The sequence below is a fragment of the Balaenoptera ricei genome, chromosome 6, assembly GCF_028023285.1.
Source record: "Balaenoptera ricei isolate mBalRic1 chromosome 6, mBalRic1.hap2, whole genome shotgun sequence".
Taxonomy (NCBI): Eukaryota; Metazoa; Chordata; class Mammalia; order Artiodactyla; family Balaenopteridae; genus Balaenoptera; species Balaenoptera ricei.
Window position 1 is genome coordinate 119,520,705 of NC_082644.1, and position 13,252 is coordinate 119,533,956.

Consider the following 13,252-nt stretch of genomic DNA (forward strand, 5'->3'; position numbering starts at 1 on the left):
GGGCCAGGCCCTGTGGCAGAGCAGGGATGCTGGACCGTAGGGAGTGGGGAGGTGGTAGGTGGCCATGAGGGGACGGCAAGTTTTAAGTTTCAGGGGCCTCCATGGCAGGGGGCACTGCAGACATTTTGCATCTGTAATTTCGTCTATTTCTATTTCCGGCACTCCCCCTCCCTCTGCTGGGTCCGGCCTGTCTCCTGCCACCCCTCCCACTCCTACCAGGGCCCTTACTTCTTCCCACCCACGGAGCAGCTCTGGCCCCAAGCCCTCAGCTCCTTTGTGGAAGGTAGCCAGGACTCTGGTTTGGGTCCAGGAGCTGGGCACTGTAACTCACTCCACTGTGTCTGAGGCCTGCACCCTGGGATGGAGACCAGGGTAGCCATAGTGCCTGGGGTTTGGGCCACGGCTGAGAAGGGCCCATCAGCTGGGCTGGGAGTGAGAAGGGGCTCACTTCCCCGCCGCAAGGATGCCGCTGCCCGGGCCTCAGGGCCTCAGGGCCACCTGCTCCTGAGGGCTTCTCTGGTCTCCACATCAAGGGCCCTCTCCCTGCTCCAACATGGAAGCTCCGTGAAGGCAGGGCCTGCTCATTCAACACTGCTGGCCTCACACACACCCTGGGGCAGGTCCAGGCACCATGGTAAGGTGCTCCCCACTAGGGACACATGGGCCATGGGTCCGCCCTTGTCCCTCTGCCCAGGGAGCCCCTCGGGGCCTCTCCCTGACCATCCTCTCCAGCGCAGGCTGTCTCCTCACAGCGGTCACTCAGTCTGTCCACACTCTTGTAGTCTGTCCTCGCTTGCCGCCCAAAACACAGGCTGCGGGAAGAGTGGACTTGGGGCTGGCCCCAGTTTTGCCAGGGGTGGTCAGGAGGGTGGGTTCCTGCTCCTCCAGACATGGCCACAGACTGCACCGCCCCCCGCCCTCCGCCCCTGCCTTACGTGGCAAAGAGGCTGCTTCCCCCAGGGGAGTGGACACTGGGCCGCCCCCACTGCATCTCTGTCCCACCAGGCAGAGGGAACCACCGCAGGGCTCTGAAGCCCCTCTAATCCTGGGCCTGCACCACGGCCTTGGGGCCCCACGCCCGCCAGGGGCATCCCAGGGCTGAGGCTGACCGCAGATGCAGGAACCCGGCAGACATATTCGCTGTGTGCTCAGGGACCAAGAGCCCACAGGGTATCCAGCTGGTAGGCTCTGCTCGCCCCGACTCAGGAGAGCAGCATATCCGGCGACATTTCCACTTCACCCATCTCCCAGGAGAAGCAGGGTGAAACCCTGTCTGTTGCAGCGGCCAGCATCAGCCCAGGTTCTCTGGAAAACTGTACCCCGACCACACCTACCCGAGCTGAGTGTATTTGCAATCCAGGCTGTCTGCATCCCTGCGGGCTGGTGGCCAAGATACTTGGATGTGCAGGTGAAGAAACCCCGGTTAGGGCCGAGCATATGCCACCTTTATTAAAAACTGCCCAAACCCTCTTACAAAGGAGGCGGCTGGTGCCAGGGAGTGTGGTGCACCTCAAGGGAGGTGGGACATGAAACCAGAGAGAGCCTAGACCTGGTCGATTTCGAAGGCTCACTCAGGGTCCTGAGCGAGGAATTGGCTCCGTGTGGCTGGGGGACATCACAGCACCCAGGACCTCTGCAGCCAGAGGAAAGGGGTCCGGATGCCTTGCACACGAGTGTTAGAAGTGCAACTTTAAGGGCAACAGGCAACAGAAGGGGGACAGAGGGGGAATTTGAGGTACTGGGCGGGGCTGAGACTCCAGAGCCCGCCGCAAGGCACGTGTGCTGGGTGAGGCCTGCCGGGCCCTGTCTTCTTCCACCTCTGGTCTCCCCTCCTCCTGTCCTGCCGTTCTTGGGCCACAGGCTGTGTGGTCTTGGCGTTCTCCTCATATGCACACCGCCCTTCACAGTTTACAAAGGCCTTTACAGGCCCATTTTCCCATTGGATTCTGCCGGCAGATTGAGAGGTAGACAGCACAGGGCTGGTCTCACTTAAGGCTTGAGAAGTGAGGCTCCGGTGAGCTGGGCGCTCACTGGGGTCCCCCCTGTCCACGGCAGCCCCGGCTCAGCCGTCAGCTTCTCAGCCAGTCGGTGTCCTTGTCCAGGGTAGAAAAGCGGATCAGCTTCAGGCTGGGGGGCTGGGGCTTCCTGTCATCCCAGAGGTACTCGGGGGACAGCACTTTGGAGGGCTTATGTGAGATGAAGCGGCGGTTCAGGTGACTCTCCTCCTGCCAGGCTGCCATGATGCCGTTGGCCTTGTCTGCCAGGATGCCCATGTGGCAGCCCCTGGTAAAGTCGTACACCCTGGCCACCCGCCCCCCAAAGACCGCCCTGCCATAATAGAAGTCCCCCTCACCACCCGCCACAAAGGCGGTGGAAAGAGGCCGGCGTTCGTAGGGGAACTGCTGGCGGGGGACAGCGAAGTAGCCGGGGTGAATGGCAGCTACCAGGTCCCCCAAGGTCTCGGGGCCCCACGGGTTCCGGAACACCATGTCCACATCGAGGCAGAAGAGGTAGTCGATCTCCCGGTGCGCCCTCTCCGCAATATGCTGGCTGATGGTCTCCATCCGGCGTGTGGAGATTTCCTCCCAGCGGGAGTGCCCCTGGATGGGGATGATGCTGGCGAGGCGGCCGGAGCCCAGCCGGACCCGAGGAATGGCCGTGGGGTCGTTAGTGAAGACATAGTAGTGCACCCGGAACCCCTGCATGAAGAACTGCTCGGCTGACTCCAGGAAGTGCTGGACGAACTGGGTGTACCTGGTGGAGAGAATCCCATCATGCACCATGGCCTCAGCAGGGCCGCTGCCTGGGTCCCCACTATGTGCTGGCACCACACGGACAGGGCTGGGGTTGGCCAGGCTGGGGTCCACCTCCCAGCTTCCCATCTCAAGAAGTCACTCAGGTCTGCCCCTCGGGGTCCTTGTCTGTCAAATTCCCACAATCTTAGTACCAACCTCTTAAGACTGTCCTAATAATGATACTTGATGACTCATATTCACAGACTGAGCTAACTTTTATTGAGCACTTACTAAGTGCCAGGCAGTGTTCTAAGGGATTCTTCTCTCCTTCTAGCCTCATAAACTCCCTAGAAGGCAGGGACCACAGTCCCCACTTCCTAGGCACAGACACTGAGGCTCAGAGAGAGGAAAGTAGCCAAGAAGCGGGGAAGTGGCTGAGTCAAGGGAAGGTGAGTGGTGCTGGGTGCTGGGTGCTGGGTGCCGACTGGGCCGGTGGTGGTGGGGGGTCCCCTGACCCCCGCTGGGCCATCCATCATCTGGCCAGTGCTTAGTTGCTGGGGACCCATTAGGGTCCCTCTCTCAGGAGTCCCAGAAAGGGACCCAGAGGGCAGCTGCCAGGTGATGGCTCCTAAAGGAAAGGGCAGGCGGGGTGAGGAAGGAGAGGGGAAAACAGGAGGTGTCCAGAGAGCCCGCAGGCTGGAGGCTGGAGGAGAGAGGGTCCCCAGGGCAGGGCCAGCTCTGCCTGGGTCTCTTGACACGCCTGTGGCCTGACCACAGACCCCCAATTCTATGAGGTGGTCTGGGGGGCTTTCCACTCCTTCACACCTGCCTGGACGCTTCAGGGGAAGCAGAAGGGGTGAAGGGACAAGGGTGCCTCCTGACAAAGGCTCCCGCTGCTTCCTCACCTGGGCTGCCTCCCCCTCCCCCCCTTCCATGCCAGGGCCAGACCCCCTTCCTCCAGGAAGCTCCCCTCCCACCAGCATACTCCACTCTGTACCTTCCCACCTGCACAGCACCTGGTTCAGGGCCTCCCTGGTGCCCGGGTTGGGGCCCTGTCTCTCCCCAGACTATAAATTCCTGGGGTTCAGAATTTATAACCCCCCCTCCCCCCAGCCCAGCCCAGCCCACTACTCACTTCCCCACGGCAAACACCGTGACCCCGACGGTCAGGTTCAGCGGCTGGTAGATACGATGCAGAAGCTCGGGGTCGAAGGTTCCCTCGGAGACAATGGGCGCCAACCAGGGTGTGAGGGTCAGGAGCTCTGTGGGCCTGGCAGCAGAGGAGGCCGTCGGGGCTGAGACCCTCCCCTGGGGAAAGCCTCCCTCTCATCTTGGCCCTGCCAAAGCTGTGTGGCCCTGGGCAGCTTCATCCCTGTCTCTGGGCCCCAGGATCCTCATGTGGAAAGTGGAGATAGTCATAGCTACTTCCCAGCGTGGTCAAGAGGACCAGGAGTTAATGCATGTCCAGTGTCTAGAGGAGCCTGGCATTTCCGGTGCCTGCTAAGTGCCTCGGAGACGGGGGTCATCAGCATCATCATCAACGATGGATGGAGCACGACTATGCAGAAGGCACAGTGCTCTGCGTTATTATTATCATTATTTTTGGCCTCGCCACGCAGCTTGAGGGATCTTAGTTCCCTGACCACGGATTGAACCCAGGCCCTCAGCAATGAAAGCACGGAGTCCTAACCACTTGGACTGCCAGGGAATTCCCTGCTCTGCATTTTGCAAACACCGTCTCATCTCATCCTCCAACCTCCTATCAGGTGGGTATTATTATTATCCACCTGTGCAGAAAAAGCCCAGAGTGGTTGGGTAACCTGTCCAAGGTCACACAGCTAGTGACAGAGCTGGACTGGAGCCCAGGTCCCAGACTACCCAGACTCCGAGGCCAGTGGACACCTCCAGTACCCCAACTTCCAGATCAGAGGCCTGTGCCCCCGCCTCCACCCCAGGTCTCTCCATTCTGTGCCCAGGCCCTAACCAACACCTACTTTTGCTCCAGTAGCTTGGGCTGAGGGTACTGTGACCTGCAACCAAGAAGGGTGAGTGGTTAAGGGGAGGCAGCCCCCAACCCCGGGGCCACAAAGGGGGAAGTAACAGTCTGCTTACGGTGTCACGGGCTGGAATGGCTTTTCCCCCTTGTATTGCAGCTTCATGTTGCTGGTGGGAGAGGTGAGACAGAGCCATTAGTGCCGGTGGGGGGCAGAAACACTCAGCAGGGAAGGATGAGGTCGAGGTGAAGCACCCCATGGGACAGGCACCCCCAACCCCCCAGACACCCTTGACCCTCCCCCACTGCTCTGTCCACTCTGTCGGGGCTGGACTCCTATAGAGGCGGTCTGTCCAGGGTCACCGTGTGGCAGGGCAGTGATTCCAGCCTGGTACCATTTGTCTCCAAAGTCTTTTTCTGTCTCTCTTTCAAACATATTGCTCTGGAAGAGCCTGGGCATTGGGGAGAAGGTTTGTGGAGCTGCAAAGGCCCGGTGAGCCCACTTCTGCCACTTTCTAGCCTGGGTGGGCGAGTTACTTAACCTGAACCTATGGTGATGGTCACTTGAAGGACCCAGTTACGCAACCACCAATCAAGGCATTGCTGTGAAGGTACGGATTTTGTAGATGTCAGTAACATCTACACCAGTTGACCTCGTGTAAAGATCATCCTCCATAGTCTGGTAGGCCTGATATGGTCAGTTGAAAAGCTATAGCATAGAACTGAGGTTTCCCTGAAGAAGAAATTCTGCCGGTGGACAGCAGTGTCAGCTCCTGCCGAAGAGTTCCAGCCCACCCTTCCCGATGGCCCGCTCCATGGATTTCAGACTGGCTCAGCCACCCCACAGTCGTGTAAGCCGATTGCTTTCAATCAATCAGTCAGTCAGTCAGTCTCCCTCCCTCTTCCTGGTCCTGTTTCTTTAGTGGAACGCTGACTGATACACCCATTTTCCCTCATCTGTAAAATGAGGCAGCACCCTTAACCCTTAGAGCTGTCGTGAGAGGTAAGACAGGTATGTGAGTCGGGGCCTGTCAGCCAGGGCCCAGCACGGAGCGAATGGTAAGGGCAGCACCCTGGCCCCTTCTTGGCAGGCTGTCTGTGTGGCCGGCCTCCACTAGCTGCGGCCAACCTGGGGGGATTAGGAAGGAGGGCTGATTAAGGAAGGAGGTGGCCGGCGACAGGGTCAGACACAGGAGGCTGCCGGTGACATGCCTCTGGCTCTGCCACCAGCTGGCTGGAGAGACCAGGGGCCGGACATCTCACTCCTCGGGGTTTAGTTCCCTCACCCTTAAAGTGGGGACAATAATGTCACTCCCCAGGGTGGAAGTGAGGCCTGGGGAAGGGAAAGGCTTGCCCAAGGCCACCCAGGGACCGGGTCAGAACCTGTTCCGGCAGAGGCCTGAGCTCGCCTGTAAGGCTCAGACCACCTGAGGACGTGGGTGCCTGCCATTCACTTGGGTCTCTTCAGTACGTCTCCTACGATGGGATGGCTTAAGCCTCCTGGAGCTTTCCTAGTTTTTTCAGTCTGTGCTTTGTGTGTGTGGTAAGATATACATAACAAAGATTTCCCATTTTAACCATTTGAAAGTATACAGTTCAGGGGCATTAAAGGACATTCACATTGTTGGGCAACCATCACCACCATCCATGTCCAGAAGTTTTTCATCGTCCCAAACTGAGACCCTGTCCCCCTGAGACACTGACTCCCCATTCCCTCTCCCAGCCCCTGGTAACTATTATTCCTACTTCTGTCTCTATAAATATGACTATTCCAGAGATCTCTTAGAAGTGAAACCCTATTACAGTTTTCCTTCTGTGATCAGTCTGTACTCTGGAAGCAACAATTTTTAAAAGTTGATCCATCCAGTTGGCCCCCTGCTCTAGTTTCACACAGACAAGCACATTTCAGGTCCCTGCTCAGAAAGAGATAGGGGGACTTCCCTGGCCGTCCAGTGGTTAAGACTCCACACTTCCAGTGCAGGGGGTGCGGGTTTGATTCCTGGCAGGGGAACTAAGATCCTGCGTGCTGCACAGCACAGCCAAAAATAAATAAAGAAGACAACATCTTCAAAAAGAAAAAAGAAAGAAAGAAGAAAAGAAAGTGATGGGACTCTGAGAAGGTGGTCAGAAGTGAGAAGGGGAAAGGGGCCCTTGTTCCACACTTCCCTGGCCATCGGTATTTCCCTTCCCCCCACCAGCCTGGACACGCTCTGCTCTGGCCACTTTAAAGGGTTAGACATAAGAATTCCAAAGCCGGGCTTCCCTGGTGGCGCAGTGGTTAAGAATCCGCCTGCCAATGCAGGGGACACGGATTCGAGCCCTGGTCCGGGAAGATCCCACATGCCGCGGAGCAACTAAGCCTGTGCGCCACAACTAATGAGCCTGCGCTCTAGAGCCTGTGAGCCACAGCTACTGAAGCCCGCGTGCCACAACTACTGAAGCCTGAGCTCTAGAGCCCGTGAGTCACAACTACTGAGTCCATGAGCCACAACTACTTAAGCCCGTGCGCCTAGAGCCCGTGCTCCGCAACAAGAGAAGCCACCGCAGTGAGAGACCTGCGCACCAAAACGAAGAGTAGCCCCCGCTGGCCGCAACTAGAGAAAGCCCGTGTGCAGCAACAAAGACCCAACGCAGCCAGAAGTAAATAAATAAAATAAATAAATTAAAAAAAAAAAAAAAAAATTCCAAAGCCACAGATGAGCCAGAGCCAAAAAAAGGAACTTCACATTTCCCAACCTCTGAAGGTCATGAAACTAAAAGTAAAGAAGAGATCCAAATGAACAGAGGGGAAGATGTGACCATTTCAAACAAACAATAATCTCCAACTTTAATCTATTAAAAAAAAAAAATAACTCAGTAGAACCAAAAGATAGACAAACTGCAAAGAAAAAAAATGTAGCGTGTACTTTCGGCCAAGGGTGGTGATAGAGGACCCACCAACAGGCCAAGGAGAGAAGGTGCTGGAGCAGGCGAGTCACCAAAGAGGAAATTCAGTTAATGGGAAGGCGTGGGGGAGGTGAGAGCCTGGTAGGAATCAAAGAAATGAAATTTAAACCACATCACATTTCCCATGTCTGGAGTCAGCAAGGTGGTTTGCTTTTTGTTTTTCATAGCACCTAATACTTCCAGCACCAGCCCCGGTGCAATGCAGCTGCCGTGGGGTGGTGGGGTGGTGGTGTATCTGTGTGAGTTCGAGTGTGTGTGTGCCATGGTCCCCCTGGAGAGCAACCTGACGCGATGGATGGACACCTCAGCCATATCCTTTGGCTCAGAAACTTACCAAAGGAAAGGATCTTTAAGATGGAAAAAGCTGCATATCCAAAGTTGCTCATTACAAACTAATTTAGAATGCTGGGAAACTGCAAACAACCTAAATGCCGCAAACTTGTTGGTGGGAAAGGGAGAGGGATTCAAGAATTAGGGCCCAGTCCCTGGGTGGAATAAAAGGATGGTGACCAGACGCCAAAAAAGAAAGCCAATTCTGGGGAAACTGGATAAAAATCACAAAAACGTGGCCACAACTACTTTCAATATCAAGCAGCCTTTCTGCTTTTTAGAACAATCTGTTCAAATAGAAAGCGTAGCAACCAACGAGCTGACAATGAACTTTGGAGTCAGAGTATGACGTGGACCAGCAAGACACAAGAGGGTATTTTTTTTTCTTTTGTCTTTTCTGTTATCCAGCCTCCTAATTTACTGTATTCTATGTTTATAATAGTGAAACACACTTTGTTGTTAGTTAGTAGTCTATGACCCAGATTTTAAACTTTCCTTTTGCTGTCATGAAAAACAAGACTGGGTGGCCAAATGTCCCCTTGAGACTGTCCCAAATCACCTTTTTCACTCTTTTTTTTTTGGACTTGGAAAATTATTGTTATTAGCTTTAGTCTGATGACATGGAGGACTTGGCTGGGAAACACACTGGTTCTTATAAACCAGCACTTATTTGAGGCATGAAACAAACCACGGTGAGAGGAGGCCACTGGGATCAGGCCGTCGCTGTCACAGAACAACCTGCCCAGGGCAGAGAATTATTCGCTAATGACAGTTGAACGACAACAGCGCTGGGGCGATCTGAACGGCAGACTGTTTGATCCCATCTTGGCAAGTCTGAGATACATTTGATATCGGATATAAAAAGTGACGCAATCAGTAGGAATCATTTCAAGTTCTAGATTCATCTATAACCAAATCTTTTTCACTCTTAACTGACAAAATGTCAGATTTGTTATGTGGGGGAGACTGATCATGTGTCCATTTGTTCTTTGAAGCCACAGAGAACACAAAATTGAGCAAAATGTCAAGTCCTGGACTTCCCTGGTGGCGCAATGGTTAAGAATCCGCCTGCCAATGCAGGGGACACGGGTTCGATCCCTGGTCCAGGGAGATCCCACAGGCCACGGAGCAACTAAGACTGTGAGCCACAACTACTGAGCCCGCGTGCCACAACTACTGAGGCCCGTGCACCTAGAGCCCATGCTCCGCAACAAGAGAAGCCACCGCAATGAGAAGCCCGCGCATCTCAACGAAGAGTGGCCCCGGTCGCCACAACTAGAGAAAGCCCATGTGCAGCTAAGAAGACCCAACGCAGCCAAAAATAAAAATAAAAAATAAAATAAATAAATAAATTTATTAAAAAAAAAAGTCAAGTCCTAAAAGCACTCTTTCCTGAGCATCTCCTACGTGCCAGGTGCGACACCAGGATATTTACAGGCATCATCACAGTACCCCATGCTCTGCCTGGCTCGGGAGGGGCACCTCTATCATCCCATTTTACAGATACAGCAAAGTGAGGCTCAGAGCTATGCAACGTGCTCAAGGTCAGAACTGTGGAGGGGGCACTGCAAGGACACCCAAGGACTGAAACGGGGGAATTTCACTCCACATTTGTGGCAGCTCATAAATTACCTACATGCTTATCACACTGCTCAGAATCATGAGCTTAGGACCTAAGAACCTACAAAGTGACCTTAAAACCCCTCTCATCTCCTCCACTCCGGGGGCCCCCAATATTCCCTGGACCATACTTACAAGATCTCTGGGCAGGGGAGATAATAAGGGACATAGGAGACCGACAGCCAGTTCTCGACATACACCCTGGGAAGGAAATAACACCTGTTGACTTGACTTTGCACCTGAGGCTGAAAATGCACTTTGCTGCATGTTAGCGGGAATGCAGGCCCCGAGTGGTGCACCTGGGATACACCTCCCCTCCCCCTCCCCGCCCCCGCCCAATCATTCCTTGGGTCTGGCTGACCTCGGAGGACAAAGCCTCCTGGTGTTCTGCAATGAGTCATTAGCCATGCAGCCATTCATTCCCGGGACAGGAATGTTCTTGACGCCAGGCCCTGCACACGAGGTGCTGGTGGTGGGGGGCAGCCCCCAGAGCTTTGTGGGAAGAACACATAGGGTGAATTCTGGAGCATAAACAGGAGTGCCTCATTAACATGGCTAGAAGAATAGTCCAGGCAGAGGAAAGAGCAAGTGCAAAGGCCAGGAGGCCACTGCAAAGCAAAATCCATAAGCCAGGCTAGTTCAGTCTTACTGGGGCTGGGGTGAAGGGACAGGTGCACCGAGAGAGGTGGGTGGGACCTGGGAATCCTGTGAAGGGGTCAAGGTTTGGGGGTTGAGATGCTGAGAGAGGCAGGGGTCTGGGGTAGGGAGGGAGGGCTCCACGGGGCATGCTCACCACAGAGAACAGAGGGCTATGCCCACCAGCAGGCAGAACCCCAGGCCCAGGGCTATTCTGGGGCAGTGCATCGCTGGGTGGGTAGCATCTGAGCCTGGGTACCTGCGGAGTCTGGGTGTGCCAGCCCACCTCTCTCAGGGGTGTCAGGCTCGGAGCCTGTGTCTCCGGGGTCCAGGAAACACCTGCAAAGGAATGCTCCTTAGCCACAGGACAGTGGCCCCATTTTTGCTGCCCTGCCCTCCCCTGGGCGGCCCCACCAGGGGAATGTGGATTCCAGTTGTCTCCTGGTCCTGCTGGACCCAGGCCCAGATCTGGCAGTTCTGAGGAACAGAGGCTCAGGACTCAGCCAAAGCCTGCTGCTGTGCCTTGCGAAAGGCGACCGGCTCCCTGCCTTGTCTCTCAGGTCTCCCTGCTGACCTCCTGTGATGAGCTAAGGGCGGCCATCCTAGGGACTAGGGCAACAGCGCTTGGGGGGGGGGCGGGGCTTGGAGAAGGATTCCAGGGGAAACTGCGAGGACGCCGGAAATCAAGCCCAGAGCCCGCACCGCGGGGACACACTCGGCCTGGGGAGGGGGTGGTGCGCGGAGAGGGGCGGCATAGATCCCCCGGGATGGGGGTGGGGGCAGGGGTGGTAGCAGCGCATTCCTCCGGGAGAGGGGGCCTGGGCTCTCCCGGGACCGCGGGAACGCGCTTCAGCTCTCACCCGCTCGGCGGTAACCTTGGGCAAGGCGCTCTCCTGCCCGCTCCACCACAGCCTCGGCGTCCTCCTCAGCTACAGGGGGCTTGGTGCGGTGGCAAGACGCAATCCGCACCGCCCCTGATGTGCGGGAAGGGCTCTAAAGCGCTGGGTCCGGCCCGGGTCACTGCGAGCGCGGGACGCCTGACAGCTCTGCGGGGGTCCGCCCGAGGTCAGACAAAGATCCCCGGGCCGGAGTTTTGGGGCTTTGGCCCCGGCTCGCCCGGTGGCCTCTGGCAGGCCCGCTCCCTCTCCCTCTCCCTCCCTCTGCGGACCTCCGTTTCCCCAGCCGGGCTTGGGGCGCGGCGTCCTCCAAAGCTCCGCGTCGACCGTCGGCTCCGCTGGTTTCTTCCTCCGGTGGGGCCCAGGCCGCCGGGGCCGCTCCGCCGACGCAGAACCACGCCCGAGCTTCGGCCGCCCCAGCCGGGGATCTGCACCCAGGAGCTTGGGGCCGAGACGCGCACCACGACTTCGGCCGGCCACTACAGGCTCCGGGCTCGCGGCGCTGCTCCTCCGGCCGGGCGCGGGGCGGGGACAGGGAGCGGCGGGGGAGCGCGACTGTCCCTGCGGGCTGCAGACTCAGCCCCTTGCGGCCGGACCAGCGTTAGAAAGGACGGAGGGAGGGGCGCAGCCCGGCCCTGAAAACAGGGTCTCGGTTCGCCTGCAGTCCGGCGAAACCCAGGGCCTGTCGGGCGCCTTTAGTAGCGCGCTGGGTGGGGCCTGACTCAGGGCCCGCCGGGGTCGGGGCCGGGCGGGGCTCGGGGGAGGGGAAAGGAGCCGCGCGCCCCGCCCACCGGCCGCAGCCCCACCTACCCCCCTGCGTGCCCCGCCCACCTACCGCTGCTCCTCCTACCCACCCTCCCGCCCCGCCCCGCCCCGCCCACCAGCTGCAGCCCCCAGTCGCCAGGGGTACACGCGCGCCGGGATCCCAGGGCCTTTAACCTCTGCTGGCTACCTGGGCCGTGGCCTCCGACGCAGGGGACCCACCTTCCAGGCGAGGAGCGCGCGTCAGGGAACTCCGGGCTGGGGTGCGGGCTTGAGAAATCAGGGAAACGATTTGAGGGAAAAACTTTATTGTTTCTAGAAGAGCCTCGAAGCAATCACCGGATGGGAAACCAGTTGTACGTCGTACTTACTTTCCGGGTTAGGATCATCATTCTTTTGCTCAGGGCCCCTGAGGCTGGCACGCCGGCCTGGAGACCGTGAGCGGCTCCCGGAATCCCTCGGAGCCTCTGTTTCCTCCCCTGTGAAGGGAGTTGGCCATACTTTCCTACCAAGGCCTGTCCGAGTTATATTGACCCTGGTTCATCCCAGGGACTCCAGGAGCCCCAGGGGGACCGTCTTATATGTCTCCAAGTGTAGGCCAAGCGCAGAGGGTGGAGGCAGAGGCGTGGCGACGGAGGGGGCATTCAGAGGGACAAAAAGGAAGGCCCCCTGATGGTAAATACGGGAGCAGTAACAAGGGCCGGGGAGAAACCCGATACAATTAGGATGAGGTGAAAGCTATAGGCATTCAGTAGAAACCGCAATTCGAATTGTGAATTTTGATCTTTCCCCGGCTGGGCTGTCTATGGATTATGCGGTGGGATACTCTCGTGGTGCTGGGCAGCGTGGTGGCAACTCTGTCAGCCACTCCATCACCAGGCTAAACAAGGATACACTTACGACCATTCTGTACCCTGACAACCATTCTGTTTTTCACTTTCACTATAGTATTCAGTAAATTACATGAGATGTTCAGCTCTATTATAATATAAACTGCCAGCTAAGGTACGTATTCTGAGCAAGTTTAAGGTAGGTTAGGCTAAGCTATGATGTTCAGTATGTTCTCACCTTAGGATGGGTTTATCAGGATGTAACCCCACTGTAAGTCGAGGAATTATCTGTGCAGAGAAACAGCATGGGAGACAAAACAATAATCAAGGCTCAGAGAGGTTATAGCTTTGTTCAAGGTCACAATGATGCAGCTTAAAGTTGCAAACGCAGATCTGCCTGGCGCATGGGCACAGCGTCCCAGGTCCTTTGTGGGTGTCATTGCCTGTGTCCTTGGGATTTCCCTTGAGGACCTCAGGTTCCTGTAAGGCAGGGTTTTTTTTCCC

The 13,252-nt window shown here is 56.7% G+C and overlaps 1 protein-coding gene across 5 annotated transcripts; it reads right to left on the reverse strand.

Annotated features, from left to right (window-relative positions):
• Positions 1 to 1,423: 1,423 nt before the first annotated feature.
• Positions 1,424 to 11,924, reverse strand: GBGT1 (globoside alpha-1,3-N-acetylgalactosaminyltransferase 1 (FORS blood group)). Of its 5 annotated transcripts, XM_059925941.1 has the most exons (8): positions 11,429 to 11,924; positions 11,121 to 11,306; positions 10,418 to 10,599; positions 9,760 to 9,825; positions 4,848 to 4,898; positions 4,730 to 4,765; positions 3,871 to 4,005; positions 1,424 to 2,754 (listed from the first exon to the last, which is right to left on the reverse strand). In XM_059925941.1, exons 3-8 carry the CDS (start codon positions 10,486 to 10,488, stop codon positions 2,070 to 2,072), a joined length of 1,044 nt encoding a protein of 347 aa, XP_059781924.1. In that variant the 5' UTR covers positions 10,489 to 10,599; positions 11,121 to 11,306; positions 11,429 to 11,924; the 3' UTR covers positions 1,424 to 2,069. The 5 variants fall into 5 exon arrangements, with proteins under 5 accessions (XP_059781924.1, XP_059781923.1, XP_059781921.1 ...); XM_059925940.1 differs by lacking the exon at positions 11,121 to 11,306; XM_059925938.1 differs by lacking the exon at positions 11,429 to 11,924 and having other exon boundaries at positions 11,121 to 11,419.
• Between the last annotated feature and the right edge of the window lie 1,328 nt (positions 11,925 to 13,252).